The sequence below is a fragment of the Natrix helvetica genome, assembly GCF_964273705.1.
Source record: "Natrix helvetica genome assembly, chromosome: 11".
Classification (NCBI taxonomy): Eukaryota; Metazoa; Chordata; class Lepidosauria; order Squamata; family Natricidae; genus Natrix; species Natrix helvetica.
In genome coordinates, this window is record NC_138562.1 from 19662765 (window position 1) to 19683738 (window position 20974).

Below are 20974 nucleotides of genomic sequence, written 5' to 3' on the forward strand. Positions count from 1 at the left end.
CTTCGTCGTGATTCTCCTAGAAATATTTGCCTCCTACCTAAATTTCCAACCGCCCAGAATTCAAAATCTGCAGCTTTTCGGGATCGAATGGACACATTTTGCAAGAAAGTAGAATTCTAGGATTTCAAAGGAAAAGAGGAACTAGGTTTTGCTTCCCCTCATTTAGATCTTTAGCGATATTCCCCCCCCCCAACCAGGCGTGCCTTTGCACACTCAGAAGTGTGCAGAATATATTTCTGTCAGAGCAGCAAAGGGGAAATGCTTTTGAAAAGTACCACAAGCCAACACGAAAAACATCTGAAGATGATGGGTGGATCCCGTCTTTGACAAATATTTTTGCTCTCCACAGTAGCGCCCCTTGGTGTGATTTTGGGTAGCAGATGTGGTGCGAAAAGCGGGACTTCAGAATTTATGACACAACCACGTTAGCAGGAACACAGCTTGCTGTATTTTCAATTTTGACACCCCCTGCACTGTTCCCCCCCCCAGCAATATTCTCTCCACCTTCCAAGTGAGAACCCAGCCATTTGCCACTATTGAATCTGCTATCTGTTAGATGATAGCAATAACCCTTAGACTTATATACCGCTTCCCAGGGCTTTTCTGAGGTCTTGCCTACTTTCTCCAGAATCTTAAAGCTCACAGAAGAAATTGGTTTCAAGATGACTTTCAATGGGAGAAATGAATCAGTCATCTTGTCTAGGCTGGCTTTGGCGGTGCTACGACCAGATCCCACGAACTTCCAGGGAGTTGCTTTTGGGATCGTATCCTATACTTTGGAGACCAGTCCCCAGGTGAGTCCTCTTTCACACACTGTGTTTCTCCCCACCTCTTATCACCTGTTTCTGCCAGGTGCTTCCTGAATTAATTTGAAATCAATTCTAGAACTTTCCCCTTCCAGCTCAGCATCCAATCAACACCCTTCACGGATGCCCAGGCCTCGATATATTTGCCAGGATTATTGAGAAATTACCTAACGTCCCAGTCTTTTGATAGAGAAAATTTTACCGGGATTCAATTCACATTTTTTGGTATCCCGTCATTGTTTAAGGTAAGTAGGCCGAATTTGCAAGAGTAGAAGGAGTAGAAGATGCATGGCTGTGAAGGTTGGACCATATGGAAGGCTGAGCACCAAAGAATGGAGGCCTTTGAACTCTGGTGCTGGAGGAGACTCTTGCGAGTCCCTTGGACTGCAAGGCGATCCAACCGGTCAGTCCTAGAGGAGATCAACCCTGACTGCTCTTTAGAAGGTCAGATCCTGAAGAGGAAACTCAAAGACTTTGGCCACCTAATGAGAAGGAAGGACTCCCTGGAGAAGAGCCCAATGCTGGGAAAGATTGAGGGCAAAAGAAGAAGGGGATGGCAGAGAATGAGGTGGCTGGATGGAGTCACCAAAGCAGTTGGTGTGAGCTTAAATGGACTCCAGGGGATGGTAGAGGACAGGAAGGCCTAGAGGAACATTGTCCATGGGGTCACGATGGGTTGGACGTGACTTTGTGAAGACGAAGAAGAAGAAGGGAATTTAGCAATGGATGCCAAGGATAAGAGGAACATCTGAAGCCCAAATTTTAATTTGTGACTCCCTCATTCTGGTGGAAAGTGGTTGGAAATGGCCCTGAGGAGTGGAGAGGAGAGAGAAAGAGAGAAAACAAAAAATATCTATGTTTCTTTTTTAGGACGACAGTTTGAAGAACGAAGTTCTGAACACTTATGTTGTAGGTGCCAGCATTGAAAACAAGACAATTGAAGATCTCAAGGAACCAGTCAGCATAGTCCTGCACCACAGACGGCCACATGGGGTAGAGTACCACATTGTTGCCAAAGGCGCCGGGGTTATTTTTATGACATTGAAGTGCATAACATAGCTGGAGATACCATGGATGGCTGGTTTGAGAAGACTTGGCTGGACCAAGAGAGGCCTACAGATTTGTGGAGAGCCTTCATTTAATCAAAGAAAGAGGCTATGTCGGAGATTCTAGATCTTGGTGGAGTTAGAAGAACAGAAATATGGAAAGACAGAGCTCACTTGTCATTGTTATTGATTGATTGAGCTAAATTTTAACTCTTCCTGTCATCCCATCAATGAATAGGAGGCACTAAAGACAAATAACATTTTAGATGTAGACAACTTAATTTTTAATTACAATCCTAGCCCAAAATAGCAGATAAAGTAAACAGTGTTTTCCTAGAAATGGAAAACAATCATCCAGTCATTACTTAAGTCAACATGGCAATGAGTTAAGTGGCTTATAAACTATATTTAGCCACCTCACCTCATAAATGCAGATATTAACATTTTTACCCAAGTTCTGAATATCAGCAACGGGCAAATCCAACAAGATTGCATCAAGTTGCCCAACTGGGGAATTGGGAAATTGGAGAAAATCTTTCTCATTTCTACTAGAAATGAGTTATTTGCAGGATCATATCCTGCCCCACACATCCCTTCGGCCGATTCACTCACACAGAGAGGGACTCCTCCAGGTGCCGTCCACTAGGCTGTGCCAGCGGGCGACGCCCAGGGGAAGGGCCTTCTCTGTGATGGGCCCAACCCTCTGGAATGACCTTCCCCCTGACATTAGAACGACCACGGACCTCCGCTCCTTCCGCCAGAAGCTCAAAACCCACCTGTTTCAGCTAGCCGGCCTGGCCTAATTCCAGCTTTCCCACCTCAGTTTGTATTTTTAAATTTTATGGTTTGGTTTTAAGGTCAAGTTTTTTAATTTTTATAAACTTGTACAGGGGTCTATTTAATCCGATCTTAATTATATTTATTATCGATTGTATGGTTTTAATTTGGTACCTGTACACTGCCCCGAGTCCCTTCGGGGAGAGGGGGCGGTCTAGAAGTCTAATAAACTAAACTAAACTACTAGTGATAACGCAAGAAGAACTCTTGCCTTGAGTGAAGAGAAGGTCTATCAAAGGTTGTGACAGGTACAGCATAGATGGGAGTTATCTCCTACCTAGGACTTCCATTCTTAAGCCATTTTATTTCTCTCTTTTTTTACTACTAGGACAATGCTACTGTGCACTGCGTCTTTTGGGACTTCAATAGGAATGGTGAGTACTGAGGACTCCAAAGAGGAAAGTTTGAGAGATGGAGAATAACATCTTCATGTTCTCAACAAGCCAGCACAAATCTCTGCTCACACCTCCTCAACCCTTCCGTGCACACCTGAAGTCAGGGAGCAGCTGTAAACAGCAATCAGGAGCTACTAACCATGGGTGAAATCTTTCATTTTTCTGTTGCGCAGATGGCCTGGGTGGCTGGAACACCGCAGGGTGTGAAATAAAACATACAAATAGGATCTACACAGTCTGCAGTTGTAGTCATCTGACCCATTTTGGAGTCCTGCTGGTAAGTTCATTTCAATCTTTGTCCCAGTTACAGTGGAAAAAACAGAGCGTACATATATATCCAGTGGTGGGATTCTTTTTTTTTTTACTAGCGGTTCTGTGGGCATGGCTTGGTGGGCGTGGCTTGGTGGGCATGGCAGGGGAAGGATACTGTAAAATCCCCATTCCCTCCCCACTCCAGGGGAAAGTTACTGCAAAATCCCCATTCCCTCCCGATCAGTTGGGACTGAGGAGGCAGAGACTAGATGGGGGCAGGACCAGCCAGAGGTGGTATTTGCCGGTTCTCGGAACTACTCAAAATTTCCACTATCGGTTCTCCAGAACTGATCAGAACCTGCTGAAAAACACCTCTGATCAGGGGTGTCCAACCCTGGCAATTTTAGGACCTGTGGACTTCAACTCGTAGCATCCTCCAGCCAGACACCTGGGTTGCACCAAATGGAGAACATTGGATGGACTCTCTTTCTCATGTTTTTAAAGGACTTATCTCGGACACCCCTAAGTGATGCTGATGAGTGGGCTTTAACACTGGTGACTTATGTGGGGTGTGGCATTTCCTCCATTTTCCTGGGCTTGGCGTTGTTGATTTATTTCTCGACTGAGTGAGTAGAGTTGGCTGTTTGGTGGTTTTTTCCCCCTGAACTCAATAAAATTTGGAGTTCCTTGTCGTCCGGCCGTAGAAACTTTATTCATCCCCAGATAGCACGCATCGAGGAAATCAGATAAGGATGTCCCTGGAAGAAATGAGATCTATGTGACGGGGTAGGAAGTGAATGCCTTTCCCCCTTTTCCTTCCAGCAAAGTCCGTGAGGACTACCCTTCCAAAATCCTCGTCAACCTCTGCTTTGCTTTGTTGATGCTCAACCTAGTCTTCTTGGTGAACTCTTGGCTAGCCATGTTTCAGAATCGTGGGCTTTGCATCGCGGCGGCTGCGACCTTGCATTACTTCCTGCTCTCTGCCTTTACCTGGATGGGTCTGGAAGCCGTCAACATGTATTTTGCCTTGGTGAAAGTCTTCAAAGTCTACATTCCCTATTACATGCTCAAGCTTTCCATAGCTGGCTGGGGTAAGCATCGGAGATACGGCGTTTTGGTGTCTATATGAACCTTCCCAGTTGGTAAACATCATGCAGGTTTCAGCATTTTGCCATGTGGTTTACCTTTTTAAGAGAGATGTGCCATTGGTGGCTTTCAGCGTGGGCAAAGGGAAGGGCGTCTCCAAATAAGTTCTCGATGGCACCACCAGATGGAGATGCAACCGATCTTTGGGTAACAATGTCCATCAAGCAACGTGAGGGAATGGAGACGAGGCTGCCTGGTCATTTTTCATGCAATCCTCCCTTTAGGGCTTCCTGAATTATGGGATGGGGAGCAGATGAGCATAAGTGTGGCAGGCATTGTGTCACATGTGGTGGGACACACCCTAGAATGGGCAGGGCTAGAGTTCCTTGAGGGGGGTTGAGTGTTTTGGGGGAGGAGGAAGGAGGAAGGAGGAAGGAGGAAGGAAGAGGAGGAGGAGGAGGAGGAGGAGGAGGAGGAGGAGGAGGAGGAGGAGGAAGAGGAGGAGAAGAAGAAGAAGAAGAAGAAGAAGAAGAAGAAGAAGAAGAAGAAGAAGAAGAAGAAGAGGAGGAGGAGGAGGAGGAGGAGGAGGAAGAGGAAGAGGAAGAGGAAGAGGAAGAGGAAGAAGAAGGATGTATTCAGTTTAAAACTGGGGTAGATGTGGTCCCTAAACACAGAATGATGCCCTACCACAGTTATTGTTAAACTGTCCCATTTGAATGTGACAAAGGAGAAAAATTTCAGACTAAAGTAATTGAAATTAATTCTTAAGCTTCACAAGACTGAATTGCTCTTAATTTTTTTAATGTGGATGTTAGATATTAATGCAAATTCTTCCTTTGCTCACCTTTTCTGTTAACCAGGCCTTCCCTACCTCATTTCTTTTCTCCAACTAGGACAGTCATGAAACATCTGCAGGTGTTTCTCCTCTTTTTTGGGGGGTTAATGCGGTTTTGTTTTCTTGGGGGGGTCCTTAGGAATTCCAGCGCTTATTGTAATTGTGGTCCTCAGTATCAGCAGAGACTCCTATGGGACTGAATTTGCTCTGAGAAGAAGCACCAGCAGCCAGTTCATGCAGTTGTAAGTCTCTTGTTTTGATTATTTTTACCCAAAAGAACAGCAGGAGAGAAATTCAAACAAAGAACCCCATTGCTGTAATTCCTACTGTTCCATCTTTAGCCCCTAAATTGTTTGTATACCTACTTCAGCATGTTGCATTGGGGAAAAAAATGGGCTAGGAGCAGAAAAGCTCAGATTCTAGTCTATCTTGAATCATGAAAGCTCATGGAGAGACTTTGGGTCAGTTGTTCCTCCTCAGCTCAAACTATGTTAAAAAAAATTGTTGTGGGGAAAAATAGGAGGCTGATGAAGCTTTACATACCATGCATGAGTTTGTGAATGAAAGATGGACATAAATTAAATCAAATCAAATCCACCCATCCACCTATCTACCCACCCACCCACCCACCCACCCATCCATCCATTCATGGTGCTGCTTTTTATCTATAAATCTGTCTTCTTCAGCCTGGCATCTCCTAAGAAGGTTGGATCAAAACTTCAACATGGAGTTGACCAATCCATCTTCCTTTGTCTTTCTCCAGTTGCTGGATTCAGGACAAGTCGGTTTTTTACATCTCTCTAGTTGGCTATTTCATCCTGATATTCCTGATCAACATTAGCATGTTTGTTACTGTCCTTTGTCAAATCCGTGCCATGAAAACTAACAATCCCAGGGTCGGGAAGGACCGGAGCCAAGAATTCCTCCTTGACCTAAAGAGAGTCATCAGCTTGACATTCCTGCTGGGCTTGACGTGGGGTTTTGCCTTCTTTGCATGGGACCCCATGAAGACTGTCTTCATGTACATCTTTGCCATTTGCAACTCCTTGCAAGGTAAGTCTCATGATAAGGTGCACTGGCTGGGGAGGGGGTGGGGGAAGGACTATAGCATGAGAAGAGCACATGACCAAGTTGTGGTTCTTGGTAATTCCAACTACAAAGTTCTGGTGTTCCTTCAGCTCAACTGTGGCAAAGTTCCACCTTCATACAACACAGTAGGACGAGGGTAGAGTAATTCCAAAACATCTTCAAGATGCCAGGTTGAGAGAGGCCCAATGAGACAATACTCAGGTCATGAGATGGTGGAGCACCTGCTTTAGATGTAGAAGACTGAATTTCCAGGTGCTTCCATTAAATATTTCCAATTTTAACTAAGGTATGACTTGTGTCTTTTCTCCTTTTTCTCCTCTTTCTTCTCTGTTCTACCACTTGATGAGATTCCTCGTTGTCTCCTCTAGAAATTATAAATTTGGGGGATGGGTGGGTGGCATTAGACTCCTTGTTTGGAGCCTTCAATTCCCCATGGTGTGGTAGAACATTTTGTAATGTCAGTTTGAGGAACCAGAATACTTCTGATTTTGTCGATGCTTTGTTAAATTTCTGTGGGATGTTTCCATGCTTTCAGCAACTCATCTGCTCCTACACCCTTTCTATAATTGATGAAAAGCTTGGATGAGCAGAATGCGTGGAACAATCCAACCAAGATTTTATCTGCTTTCCTTCCTAGGGTTCTTCATCTTCATCTTTTATTGCCTCATGAAGGATAACGTCAGGAAGCAATGCCAGATACACTACTGTTGTGGGAAATTTCAGCTCAGCAATTCCCGTAAGGCACCTGTCGTTTCTTTCTGTTCTGATGGTGTGGTGCTCCCTTCCCTGTCTTGACGGGTTCGCGCCAACATGCAAGGGTTGGTCTTAACAATGAAACACTTGCAAGGGTGTGATTGCTGCCCTGCCCAGACCAAGTTTTGGTTTAGGAGCTGTGACGGAATATGCTGTAGAATAGGGGTGTCAAACTTGATTTCATTGAGGGCCACATCAGGGTTGTATTTGACCTCGGGGAGGCCAGGGGGAGCATGGCCAGCTCCGTTTTCACTGGCAGAGACACCACAGGCTGCTCCTTCGCTGTTCCCAGGGCGGCCCCGTGGGGCAGATCCAGGGGTGGTATACACTTACTTTCCCTACCGGTTTGCAAATGTGAGTGCGTACAGCACCTCCGTGCATGCGTCGATCCTTCCGCACATGCGCTTTTGGTGAAAAAATGGCCTAAATGGGATGCCATAGAGCCAGGCGCAGGTGGGCGGAGCCACCCACGATTTCTGCTACCAGTTCCGGCGATCAGGTCCAAACCAGTAGAATTCCACCTCTGGCTAGATCTAAGTCCAGGCCTTGAGTTTGACACCCTTGCTGTAGAAGATCCTGTGGCAGAAAGCGGACTTTCAAGTTCTTATTCCAGATTTTATATCTCTCTTACCCCCCCCTCCCCCCCCCAATTCGCCCGTCTGGTTTCAGAGAGGATCAGCTCAGCCACCGTGCTGGGAAATTACCCTTGCGTCGTTGGGCGGAAACACTCGCGTCATTCTTTGAAGTCCCTCAAGTCTTGCACCACTGGCTCCCTATTCAATGGCTCTTACAGTTTACCTGAAGCAAGTCCAGACGTTGGTGAGAAGGAAGAATGGATATTGGAGGGGGGGGGGAAGGGCTTTGACTACCCATGCAGCAGAATCCTAAAAGTCTCTTTGACTGTTTCTTTTTTGAGAAGAATGATCTCCCTTGGTTAGCAATGGCACTAAAGCTTTTAGCCCGCAGGGAGTTTTTACACAATAGAGCTGTTGTGGCCCACCAGTCTGGTGGCAAACTCAGACAGTGAGGAGGTTGGGGCCACTCCTGGAGTCTGGGGAAGGCTCTGAGGAGGGCTCTGTGTCGGAGGCAGAGAGGGGGCCAGAGCCGTCTGACAGTTATTAGCTGCCTTCGGAGTCGGAGATCGACGGGGCAGAAGCTAAAGAACAGGGGTCAATTTGGGAGTAAAGCCACAAGTGGACGATGAATGGCCCCTTCCAGAGGAAATAAAAGAGGAGCGAAAGGGGAGGGGAGTTTGCAGGAGACAATTAGTTTGCTTAATTAGTGTGAAGATTTCTTCGTGACTCTCAGAGACTCCTTGCCAGATATTTTCTGGTTCAGCGTTGCATTTGGAAGATATTGGCCTGGCAGCTCTCCGTTTTTCCTCCTCCCCCAGCCTCTGTGTGGGCCCTGCACTTACCACGAAGCCAAAACGGGCCGCGTGGAGACTCCTGGGAGGGGCATGGTGGGAGGGGCGTAGTGGGGTGGGCGGGGCAAGGCAGGGGTGGGATTTGGAGGTTCTCCAAACCAGCCCTAACGTTAGCTACGGGTTCTCGTAGCAGCCCACACTTGGACAAAACGTGTCGAGTGAATGCAGCCGTTCGGTATGGCCACAAAGACAAGACAGCCATTGTGGGGGTGATAGCACTTAGATCATAAGGGGGCTGCCAACAACTATTGCACAGACCATGGATAATCTGTTATATTTTAGAGGCGAGTGTAAGAAAAATATATTCCCGTCTCTTTATGTTTTAGATCACGTTGCTTGCTGCAGCAACAGCCATATGTCCTCAGCTTCTCAGGCAGTCAAACCTCCCCGGATGAGGAGAATATCACCAGGAGATGTTGACCTCCACCACGCAGAGAAAAATAAAGATATGTCTTAAAGGGGAATCTTACTCTTCTTTGGCTTTCTGATGCTGACTCTCACAGCTCAACAACAACAAAAAATGCTTTCATTCAAAATTCAACCACCAGTTTTCAAATAATGGAATGCAGGAGACGCCGTTGTCCTCCTCTGCCATATATCGGTTGTGGGCACTTGAAGTAGAAAGTCGATTTAAGCTTGGAGAATAAGCAGGACAGGAGACCAGTTGGCAGATTTCTGACTGAAAACATTGTGGGTGTGTTTGTGTAAGATTCAGCTTCAACACAATGGGGGAGAAAGGACACACATGACTGTCTTATCTTTAGACTGGGTTTTCATAAAATACAATAAGCCATAAGGTGGTTTGGTTATTTATGGCATGTTCTGAGATTCTAGCCAACTGTAGTTTATTTATGGCTAAACAAACATTCACGTAGCACGTAGGGAGTAAGACCACTCTTGCAAATGAAACACAGGAAGCTACAGATTGATTTCGTCAAAGGATCGAAAGTTTGGAATAAAACGAAACCTCAAGGTTCTTGTTGTTGTTGTTAGTTGCAAAGTCGTGTCCGACCCATTGTGACTCCATGGACAACATTCCTCCAGGCCTTCCTGTCCTCTATCATCCTCTGGAGTCCATTGAAGCTCACGCTGACTGCTTCAGTGACTCCATCCAGCCACCTCATTCTCTGTCGTCTCTTTCTTCATTTGCTCTCCATCTTTCCCAGCATGAGGCTCTTCTCCAGGGAGTCCTTCCTTCTCCTTAGGTGGCCAGAGTATTGGAGTTTCATCTTCAGGATCTGGCCTTCTAAGGAACAGTCAGGGTGGATCTCCTCTAGGACTGACCAGTTTGATCGCCTTGCAGTCCAAGGGACTCGCAGGAGTCTTCTCCAGCACCAGAGTTCAAAGGCCTCCATTGTTTGGTGCTCAGCCTTCCTTATGGTCCAACCTTCACAGTCGTCCATTGCAACTGGGAAAACCATCGCCTTGACTAGACACGCTTGTGTTGGCAGGGTGATGTCTCTAACCTCAAGATTAGAGGGGACAAAACCAAGCGTGAGACTTCAGGTGAAGAAATATCAGATGTTGGCCAGAGATTCTAAACTACAGTCCCCATCAGGTCTATTCACAGTGACCAAGGGATTGTGAAGGTCAAGCCCAGAACCATTAGAAGCAGCCAGAGGACTTCTTGAAGTTACGTTTTTAAAAAATGTTCACCAGGTGTGCAAAAATGGTACTTCTCCTGCCACAGATGTTGAGCCTGTTTTTCTCAGCCATTTCACACGGGAGCACCAGACTGGAAAAGATACATGTGGAACAATGTCTTTAAAATAATTTAGAAGCAAATCAACAAAACAAAAACAAGGGAAGTTTTGTTTGTTGACGCCAATCGCCGCATGCCAATTATTCGAGAAAGGAGAATTTTCTCCTATTAGTTCGATATTCGAAACCTCTGTTTAGTTCGAAACCTCTGTGTACTGTATTTTGCTCCTGGGTAGTCTCAAAATAGTAGACACACTCTGACACAACCCCCGTCAGGCCTGCAGTCATCTTTTCTTCTGGATCTTTGGCCTGCCACACTTTCTATTATTCTACTATGCATTTTCTATTGTGGGAAAATGGAAGGAGGGATTGTAAGGAGTTAGATGAAATGTAGCCATAACAAAATTCCTTCTAGAAAGCCAAGGTCATCATCCTTTGTCTCTGTACCTCTGCACCTGACCGGAACTGGATGGGTGGAAGCTGCCAACTTGGCAGTGGGAGATTGGACCATGGGATGGGCTTGTGGGTGTGGGGACAAAATCTTTAGAAGCAAATCAACAAAACAAAAACAAGGGAAGTCTTGTTTGTTGACGCCAATCGCCGCATGCCAATTATTCGAGAAAGGAGAATTTTCTCCTATTAGTTCGATATTCTTCTGCCAGATCGCGCCTTTGTTCTTCCACCAAGAGTGTATCGTGTCGCCTTCCAACGCTGCATTGTTCAAGTTGTCATTTGGACTGAAAGTCTGTAATTTTATTCGAAGGCGTAAAATCACGCCCCGTGCAGAAAGATAGCTGATGCTACAGAGGTGCTATTGGTGCAGGTAGAAGGAAATTTGGAATTATTGCTTTGAATCTGCAGCTTCAAAGATCGACGGTCAAATCCTAGGCACAAAAGGGACCTATCTTTAATTTTGGGTGGGTGGGTGGGTGGGTGGACGGATCTGGAAATTGTTTTGATTTTTATGACAAGGATGCACAATCTATTTATGTACCCCACTTCGACCAAAGAGAGAGGAAGAAGGTTCGGTGTTCTAACCATTGGCAGAAAAAAAAGTTTTCTTGAAAAGAATGTTTTGTACCATCCAAATGTCAGCAGCAAAATGACTCTATTGATAAGGCTTCACGCTTATTCTGGGATGTTGGGATTGGTGTATTTACATACCTAATGTCAATGTACACCATCCTTTTTCTTTCTGCTTGGAAACTCTTCCCTGACAGCTTCAGAAATGGGAGATAATGAAGCGAATCAAGAATTAGTTGATGCACCTTTTCAAAATGCAAATGCCATTTGAGCTCGGTTTTTTTTTAATCAGAGTGACTCAAGCCTTGTGAATATTAATATCGGCTCGAGGTAGATGGCCCACCTCTTTGGAAACAGATCTGAATAACACATGTTTTTTGCAAAACACCCCCCACAGCCTACAGTCACCCACTCGTAAAAAGCATCTCAAATCCGAGTCACGCTGTGGAATATTCTGATGAGTATTGGGGTGGAGGTAGGAGAGTAATCAGCCTGTCATCATCCATCACTTATAAAAGCTTGGGATCATTTTTCTGTAGCTCAAAAAGGGGAGGGGAAGTTTTTTTAACTACTCTTTTTGTCTTGGGAGCTCGAAGAGAAGATAGTTTGAGATGGATGGCCTTCTCTTGACTTGAAGGCCTTCTGCCTTCACTAGCAGAACAAATGATTTTGGGAGATGATCCAATAATCCAGGGATCGAACATCTGGGGTATGCTGTGGGTGCCCTCACAAAATGGCTTCCATGGGGGGAGAGAAGGAGGGAGGGGGGAGAGGGAGAGAGAGGGAGATGTGGTTTTGTTCTCGGTTGTCCCTTTTTAATCCTCTAGGATTCAGTCCTTGTTTTTCTCTGGCCATAAAAGAAGCCACTGAGCTGAATCCCCCGTAATGCTGTTCTCTTCTAATGATGTCACCAGGGTACCTGAAGATTCAGGAATCCTTTTGGTCAACAAAGATGCTCTTAGACAAAAGATGCTATGAGGCAGGGCAGAAATTTTCGGAGGGTTCCAATCCATGTTCATCCTTTGCTTGAAAACCTGCAGTGATGGAGGTCCCGTGACTCTAGAAGGTAGGCAGTTCCACGTCCACTTGGGATTGATGTCAAGCCACCCAAAACCAAGAAAGACCCCCAGAGTTACTCCTGAGCAAGTTCCTTTATTGTTCCTCGCACAGAGACAGAAATCTTGCCAAACTAAAGCAAATCACTTGACCCATTAAAGAGATACTCTTAAGAATTTCTAGGAAGAAGCTGTCTTGTCTTACTTGCTCCCAACCCAACTGTCTCTTGGTCCTCTGCAATGCCACACCTTGCTCTGGGGAATCCAGACTATATTCCACTACAGTAGATGATTGTCCGATCTCACAGCTAAGTCAGAAGCATCCTGGACTGTGTCAAGCAAAGTTTCGATAACTCGTAAAAAGGAAACCATCTTTTTCTTTTCCTTTCTGCTTCTCAAACCTGTCTAGTTTGTGGCAGACTCTTCCATCTTTTCAATCTGTTACATTCCAGTGATCCAAGAGGCAGAATTCTGTCTCTTGCCAAATAATATGAAATAAACTGTCAGGAAGAAAGCTGGATGTACTTGAAAACCGGCTGACAGAATAGCGATCCAGCATGGAAAGAAACTCACATCTGATGCCTCTTTTCAAATTTGGCAATCTGAATTTACTTTCTTCTCTATCTATCCATTTCCGCTGTCATATTAGCTCCGAAGCATATTCAAAAAAGGGAGAGAGAGAGAGAGAGAGAGAGAGAACCCAACCATCTTCTCTACCTCCCACACAGTTCAGCAGTGAAATCTATGCATATTTATCTTTATCATGCTTGGTGACTCCACCAAGCAAGAGGAAAAGAGTTGAATCTCCTGAACAGTTGATTTCACTGGTGAATTGCTTGTATCTCTCTTCACCTTTTTCACACGTTGACAGGACATGATATGGGGTGAGTTTTAAAGGTTTCCTATCAGTTCAATTCCACCCGGAGCCTTCCAAAATGCCCAGGTCATCTCTGCTGGTGAGAAACGTCGATCTCTATGAAGGAGTCAACTCAACCGAAGAGCCGGCCTCCTTAATGAGCAACCAAACAAGCCAGGAAAGCTGGTCTGAAGACGCTTCCCTTGATTTGGGGACCCTCTGCACTATTTACGCAGCCTATACCACCATCATTTCCATGGGTCTTCTAGGGAACGTCATCCTTGTCAAAGTCTTCTTCAAGATCAAATCCATGCAGACCGTGCCCAATATTTTCATCACCAGCCTGGCTTTTGGGGACCTGCTCCTTCTGTTGACCTGCGTGCCGGTGGACGCTGCCTGTTACGTTGTGGATACGTGGTTGTTCGGACGAATCGGCTGTAAACTCCTGTCCTTTATTCAGCGAACCTCCGTGGGGGTGTCCGTATTCACGCTCACAGTCCTCAGCGCTGACAGGTGAGTTTGGAGCGTTTCACTGTTCGTGAAGGCGTTGTAAGAAATGAAACTTCCTAGGGCTACGCTACTCCATAGACTTGGCTGTCAAACGGACAGATCCAGACATTTTCACAGCTTAAGCTCTGCATTCTTTGTTTCTGTCTGATCGTTCCTGATCCTCACACAGTTGATAGCTGGGACATCTTTTGACCAGAAATGGATGCCAATTCTGATGCGTGGGAGAGTGTATTTGCATGGGCTACGGTTTGGAAGATTTGTTTTTCTAGTGGAGCAGAATCACTGCTGTTCACAATCTCCTTATCCTTTAGGCTGTTTCAGTGTTTAAAACGTTCCTTTTCATTTCCAAGTAACGGAAAGACAATGCGGCCGATTTTTTTTCCCCCTTAAAGGAAGAGAATAGGGAAATTCTGAAGCAAATTCTTTAAAATTCGCTGCTAACAACTAAAAATGATACTGTTTACGGTGTGGGTGATACCATTTACCATTACCATTTACAAATAAATGATCCAGAGAAAGAATAATGATATGTTTGAAAAACAAAATGCCTTAGGGGAAAAAGAATCTTTGCTATATCTTGGTGCTACCTAGTGGTGTGAGAAAGCAATTTACAAAAAAGTACAAAATGAAATGCCAGGATGATGAGAACATCTCTGCGGCCCGTTGCCTAGGATTCATACAAATTTTAAATTTTCTGGACTAAATCAACTGGCCTTTATTAAACTTGAGGAGTTCATAGGACAGGTATAATTGCAAAAAATAATAATAAGTAGCGCCAGAGGTTCAGCTGTTGAACGTCTGGACCAGGGGAAGATAAGATGTACCCGGGGTTTGGAGGTTGGAAGTCTAATTAGAAGACCTTAGTGAGTAAAGTCACTAAAACTCGATGGTGTATTTTTCTTTCTCTGCACGTTTCGGGGTAAGACACACACAGAGATTGTGGTATAATCCTGAGAGAGACTCAACAGGGTTCCAAGTAACACCCCCAACGAAAGAAGACTCCTCAAAGTTCCATTTTTATTACAGATGTCCTATTGGCACATCTGGGAAAAGCCGAATCTGAAAGCTTCCAGGTTTTTCCCCACCCAAAAGAAAGTTCAAATCCCTGTCCAGCACTCACAGGTCCATCCCATGGCCCAGTCAAAGCACCATTCGAAATGGAGATGCCTCCTAGTCACACCCCTCTAGGTGCAGAGCAGTATGTCCTCGACTCTCTGAGAAAGGAATGTTATGATGCCTATATATCTTTCCAGCCCCATACAATCCCCCCTCCCAGTTTCTCATAGTACTAATGTGGAGGGCCTGAATATTCTGCTTCCAGGCCTGACACATAGTTTGAAAAACAAAGGACCCCCCCAGCCCTCCCCCAAACACAGGAGGGAAAACCCTGAAGGTCCCACCCTGTCGGGGTAATAACGATGTAATAGCTAACCAGCTGCTGTATGTATATTATAAGTCTTGTATATAAACCACTGTTAGAAAGACAAAACCTCTGTGTACTGTATTTTGCTCCTGGGTAGTCTCAAAATAGTAGACACACTCTGACACAACCCCCGTCAGGCCTGCAGTCATCTTTTCTTCTGGATCTTTGGCCTGCCACACTTTCTATTATTCTACTATGCATTTTCTATTGTGGGAAAATGGAAGGAGGGATTGTAAGGAGTTAGATGAAATGTAGTCATAACAAAATTCCTTCTAGAAAGCCAAGGTCATCATCCTTTGTCTCTGCACCTCTGCACCTGACCGGAACTGGATGGGTGGAAGCTGCCAATTTGGCAGTGGGAGATTGGACCATGGGATGGGCTTGTGGGTGTGGGGACAAAATCTTGAACTTTCAACCAAGTGGGGAAAACCAGGAAGCCTTCAGATTCGGGTTTCCCAGATGTGCCAACATGGCTCACTTCATAAATTGGAACTTTGAGCAATACTTTTCCTTGGACTTTTCCTGATTTTCTTTTGGGTACAATTTGGAACCCTGACAACCCCATCAATCTCCTGCTCACCGAGTTTCTCTCCTCAGAAATGGTCACAGCAGAAGGTTGCCCATTTGTGTTCAAGACCATCCTGTTCTACTGTTTGGTGGTCATTTCATTAGCCCTCCAAGAACTGACACAAACTCTCTTTGATAGGTACAAGGCGATTGTGAAACCCTTGGAGCTCCACTCGGATGCCGTTCTGAAGACCTGCTGCAAAGTGGCTTGCATCTGGATTGTCTCCATGTTATTGGCCACTCCGGAAGCCGTATCTTCCGATCTATATACTTTCCACCTGCCCGAGAAGAATACCACCCTCGAAACCTGCGCCCCGTATCCCGTCTCTGAACGGGTCCTGCAGGAAGTCCACTCGCTGCTTTGCTTCTTGATCTTCTACATCTTACCCCTAGCCATCATATCTATCTACTACTTCCTGATTGCCAAGACCCTCTACAAAAGCACGTCCAGTATGCCTGCAGAAGAGCAAGGTCACGCCCGTAAACAGGTAGGCAAAGATTTCCAGCCTGCATTTCTTAGATAGTTGGGTTGTCAGGGTACCAAGTAATGCATCCATTCCAAGCAAAAACTCCAAGGCAGGTGAATTCCTCAAAGAATAGCTTTATTGGAAACATCATATTGGCATATATTGTTGTGGCCTGTCGGTGGCCAGTGGAGCTGGCAGCAAATGCAGACAATGAGGCAGTTGGGGAGAAACATGGGCCAGTCCTGGAATCTGGGGAAGGCTTTGATGAGGGCTCTGTGTCGGAGGGAGAGAGGGGGCCAGAGCCCTATGCCAGTTATCAGCTGCCTTCAGAGTCAGATATCAGTGAGGCAGAAGAACAGCTGAAACCTGTTCCTAGTGTGCGCATGCGCAGAGCTTCCAGACAAAGGGAGCAGCTAAAGAACAGGGGTCAATTTGGGAGTAAAGCCACAAGTGGACGATGAATGGCCCCTTCCAGAGGAAATAAAAGAGGAGCGAAAGGGGAGTGGAGTTTGCAGGAGACCATGCTTCGTGACTCTCCGAGACTCCTTGCCAAGTTTTGCAGATATTGGCCTGCAGCTCTCCAAGCCAGAGAAAGTCTGTGACTGTAAATCCTCCTTTGAAAGACTTTGCTGGATGTGAATGAGCAGAACTCACAGTCAATTAATAAAAGGGTTTTTTGTCGGGACAAGGAGTCTGCTTCATGCTCTTGGGAAGCCTCGGTCAGGACACAGATCTGGTGAAAACTAACTCTGAGGAGCTCCTTGGTTTTCACCTCATTAAAAGTAAAAGTTTTCCCCTCAACCCCAAACATCAGTCACGTGGCCCAATAAGGGCAGCGTCCACAGGTCTGGTGACACTGCTCCTCCTTACTCCGGCCAGGTGTGAGAACGTCCTTGGTTCCCAGGGCAAAGTATCTTATTTTGACTACTCAGCCCAAGCTATCTCTAGTCCTCCCCACCCCTTCAGCTCCAGTGTGGCAACACTGAAGCTCCAAGGTGGCTTCGGCCAGGCTAGCTCCAGTGTTGACATGGGTCTTTTGAAAAACAGAAACAGGTTTTTTTCCGCTCTCTTAGAGATAGGTCTTTTTGGAGAACATGGAGGTCAACCCAATGAGATCGCTCAGTCGCAGGATGTTCGCAGGCATTTGAGTGTCAAGGTGGGGCTATGAAAGGTTGAGCCAATGGATGATATATATAATAAATCAGCAAGGTCCGTTAATCGGGCTACTGAGGTGGACTTCATCTTTGAATCCATAATCTGGAATAATCTGGAACTTAACTCCAGAGTAACCAAAATTGGCCTTTTCCCCCTCACAACTGTAGCACCCGTTTTTCCTTCTACTTCTTGTGTTACACAAGACCATGTTTTCTTTGCAGTTTTTATCAAGGACAGGCTACACCCAGCTCTGGGTTTCTGCTGATAAGCGTCTGAAAAGAGCCGGGGAGATGTTTCTCCACTTGTATCTCAGAGAAAAATCTGGCAAGCAGCAGCAGAAGCAAATCCAGCCTGGCTTTTATAAAAAATAAAATAAAAAGCTGAACCTAAGGCTGCTGTAAGTCAGTCCTTGACTCCTCGGGGGAATTCTGGGAGCTGAAATCCACAAGTCTTAAAGTTGCCAAGGTTGGACATCCCTACCCATTTAACTTCCAGTTGACTTCCATCACTGAGCTCACTGGACTGGAACTCAAGTCCCCCTGCTTCTAGTCCAGTGCCTTAACCTCTACACCAAACTGGTTTTCTCAACAAAACTTCCCCTCACCATTATTTAAATGGTGAGCTCCTCCTCCTCCTCCTCCTCCTCCTCCTCCATATTTTCCAAGTCTAATTACTAAAATTAAATACCCCCTTCTGTAAATTCCACCCAGGAGCTGCATATGTTGGATGCAGAGTTGGTCAAATTTACCTGGCTTGTAGGAGAACCTAAGAAGACTCTTGATGGGTCATGCTTTTATGGTCCAACATTCAGAGTAGTACTCAAGAGAACCAGAGAGCTTGGATGAACTGCTGTATGTTGTCATTATATTATTGGTTTAAAGCAAAGAAAATAAATAAATAAAGAAAGATAGATAGATCGATCCTTTCTTTGGAGTCATCAATTAGCCAAAGAAGGTCTAGCAGTGTTTATCTCTTGTTGCCATGTTGATGTTGGTTGATTTAAAGAGGTCTATGTAGAAACCAGGAACAATAAATTTGCGCATATTTTCCCCCTTAGATTGAATCCCGCAAGCGAGTGGCCAAAACCGTGCTGGTCTTAGTAGGCTTGTTCGCCTTCTGCTGGCTACCCAACCACATCCTCTACCTGTACCGTTCGTTCACCTACCACACTTCCATAGACACGTCCGCTTTCCATCTAGTGGCCACCATCTTCTCCCGGGCGTTGGCCTTCAGCAATTCCTGTGTCAACCCCTTCGCTCTCTACTGGCTGAGCAAAAGCTTCCGCCAACATTTCAAGAAGGAAATCTCGTGTTGCAAAGCCAAGATGCCCGTCAGAAGGGCCAGCCTCACTCAGACCCACACCCCGAGCAGAGCCATGTCGGTTACGGGCTCAGAAATCAGTGTCACTTTGCTCACGGATTACAGCATCACCAAAGAAGAGGAGAGCGTTTAATTGTACTTCGGGATCGTCGTCCCGCTAGATCTACCGGCAAGATCCAGAAGTTTGATGAAGGTAAAGGAGAGCGTCTTGCCCTCAGCGGAAATCTTCCCAATGCATCCTATGATCTCATACCTCGGCATCACAGAACTTTGCTGCAAATTGCAGCCATCTGCTTCACACATGCACATCCCCGCATGGTTTTCCTCCTAAGCTGCCCTCCCAGGCATGTTCAACTTGATCAAAACCTTGCATATTCCCTTGGGCCTTGCAAGGAGAAGCAAGAACTTGGGTTGCTTTAGATCGGGGTACAGAACATTGGAAGCTGCGTAGGAAGGAAAGGATGAGCTGTTATCTGGCGACTGCAGGAGGAGAAAAGGCCTGGCTAGCAGCCCAAATAGCATTAAGAGCATCGCAGATTTGGAAGAGACCTCGGTGGTCTTCTAATCCAAACCCCTGGTCAAGCAGGAGATTTTATAAAATCTCAGACCAATGGTTGTCCAATTTCTTCTTAAAATCCTCCAGTGACGGAGCAGCCACAACTTCTGAAGGCAAGCCGTTCTGTTCATTGTTCTCACTGTCAGGGAATTTCTCCTTACTTCTAGGTTGCTTCTCTCCTGGATTAATTTCCACCCACTGTTTCTTGCATTAGAAAGCGATACTAGTGTCAATTAGTCATAAAGTGGCACATACAACATCAGAATCCTCCCAGCAAATATACACTGCTTACAAATCATGGCCAATAAGCCCCTTTCCCTTCCCATTCTGCTTCTGGGACATTGGCTTCTGCATTCAAGGCCATTATGGAGATATAGGAGGACTTTGAAATAAGGGCGGTCATACTTTAAACCAGCTTCTAACACACAAAGTCAATGCGGAGGGAGAGCTGGATTCGCTTAAGGACTGCATGATTTGCTTAACCGCTGTGGCTGAAAGTCATTAAAACCGGGCACAACACATTTCACAAACACATTGCTTCGCGACGAAAAATCCTGGCGCCCGTTAAGTGGAGAACTGCCTATCATGTCCTTACCCCTTTCTTGAATGAAGTAAGAGGTTTGCATTTACCATCTATCGTACTGCAACCTTGTTGTGAAATTTAAATGATGAATCCCTAATAAAGCTTGCTTTCAGTACAGGAAATGGTTAACCGATTCCGTATTACCAGTTGTTATTGAATAACAGAGTTGGAAGGGACCTTGGAGGTCCTCTAGTCCAACCCCCTTGCTCAGGCAGGAAACCCTATAACCATTCCAAATGTTGTCCTATCTCTTCGGGGAAAATCCTGAAGGGTTAAGAGCATTGCAATCAACAGAATCCAAAGTGGCCAATTTCTAATTTTATGAGGTTCGGACCCATGTGCAGATGTGAGACCATAGTGCTCAGAGAGTTGGGTTGAGGGTTATCATCAATATCGAAAGCTTGGCATACAGTAACACTCTATACTTTTGAGATGAGCTTGGCACAATGATTTGGGGATTCTTTTTCGCCGTGGAACAATACAGATTGTTCGAGAACTGAGTTGCAGCTTGTTTCTTTTAGCCATTGCAATCTGAACGAACCTCATTAGAAGCACTCCCTCTCTTGCCCACAATTGGGAGGCCTGGAGATATTCCCAGGGTTTGGGTTACAGCATTGCTCCTGTGGGTATGCTGCGGGGGAAAATCCCCACTGAAATAAGGAACCAACTGTTGGGTTGGACTACCCAGGGGGAGGAAAAGCAGCACGAGATTTTACTGTGCTCCCCACAGTGCAATTTGTGAGCTGGGGCCAGGATAAACTGCACATTTCCCTACAGATTTGATTCCCATCCCTCACTAAGCCATTATTTGCTGTAGTGTGGTTTGTTGACCAAGATGTCAAGGTTCCAAATAGCATCCAAAATTAAATCAGAGTCCAAAGCAAAATATTGCTCAAAGTTCCAATTTATGAAGAGAGCCATGTTGGCACATCTGGGAAAACCCAGATCTGAAAGCTTCCCGGTTTTCTCCACCCAGTAGAAAGTTCAGGATCTTGTCCCCACACCCACAAGTCCATCACATGGTCCAATCTTCTACTGCCATGCTGGCAGTTCCACCCATCCAGTTCTGGTCAGGTGCAGAGGTGCAGAGACAAAGGATGACCTTGGCTTTCTAGAAAGAATTTTGTTATGGCTACATAGCATCTAACTCCGTCCAATCCCCCCTCCCATTTTCCCACAATAGAAAATGCATAGTAGAATAATAGAAAGTGTGGCAGGCCAAAGATCCAAAAG

General features: G+C 45.6%; 2 protein-coding genes across 4 annotated transcripts in view; both read left to right on the forward strand.

The window, feature by feature from the left end:
* ADGRG4 (adhesion G protein-coupled receptor G4) overlaps positions 1 to 9483 on the forward strand; it is a 28422-nt gene extending 18939 nt beyond the window's left edge. For all 3 annotated transcript variants that reach the window (XM_081963769.1, XM_081963770.1, XM_081963771.1), the window contains 12 exons: positions 629 to 794; positions 902 to 1051; positions 1677 to 1799; positions 3018 to 3063; positions 3258 to 3361; positions 3841 to 3962; positions 4159 to 4427; positions 5397 to 5499; positions 6021 to 6310; positions 6984 to 7082; positions 7769 to 7918; positions 8852 to 9483. In XM_081963769.1, the coding sequence (XP_081819895.1) occupies positions 629 to 794; positions 902 to 1051; positions 1677 to 1799; positions 3018 to 3063; positions 3258 to 3361; positions 3841 to 3962; positions 4159 to 4427; positions 5397 to 5499; positions 6021 to 6310; positions 6984 to 7082; positions 7769 to 7918; positions 8852 to 8982 (1753 nt within the window). In that variant the 3' untranslated portion in view covers positions 8983 to 9483. The remainder of the gene's footprint in view (positions 1 to 628; positions 795 to 901; positions 1052 to 1676; positions 1800 to 3017; positions 3064 to 3257; positions 3362 to 3840; positions 3963 to 4158; positions 4428 to 5396; positions 5500 to 6020; positions 6311 to 6983; positions 7083 to 7768; positions 7919 to 8851) is intronic.
* A 3641-nt stretch (positions 9484 to 13124) lies between these two features.
* Positions 13125 to 19867, forward strand: BRS3 (bombesin receptor subtype 3). Its single transcript, XM_081963842.1, has 3 exons — positions 13125 to 13673; positions 15800 to 16148; positions 18340 to 19867. Exons 1-3 carry the CDS (start codon positions 13240 to 13242, stop codon positions 18733 to 18735), a joined length of 1179 nt encoding a protein of 392 aa, XP_081819968.1. The 5' UTR covers positions 13125 to 13239; the 3' UTR covers positions 18736 to 19867.
* The last annotated feature ends 1107 nt before the right edge of the window (positions 19868 to 20974 follow it).

What these genes read in the sequence shown, in the direction of transcription:
- BRS3 (XM_081963842.1), top strand. Translation starts at nt 13,240, where the DNA reads ATGCCCAGGTCATCTCTGCTGGTGAGAAACGTCGATCTCTATGAAGGA. An exon ending in ACAGTCCTCAGCGCTGACAG is followed by an intron (nt 13,674 to 15,799) that starts GTGAGTTTGGAG and finishes TCTCTTTGATAG; the next exon opens with GTACAAGGCGATTGTGAAAC. An exon ending in AAGGTCACGCCCGTAAACAG is followed by an intron (nt 16,149 to 18,339) that starts GTAGGCAAAGAT and finishes TTTCCCCCTTAG; the next exon opens with ATTGAATCCCGCAAGCGAGT.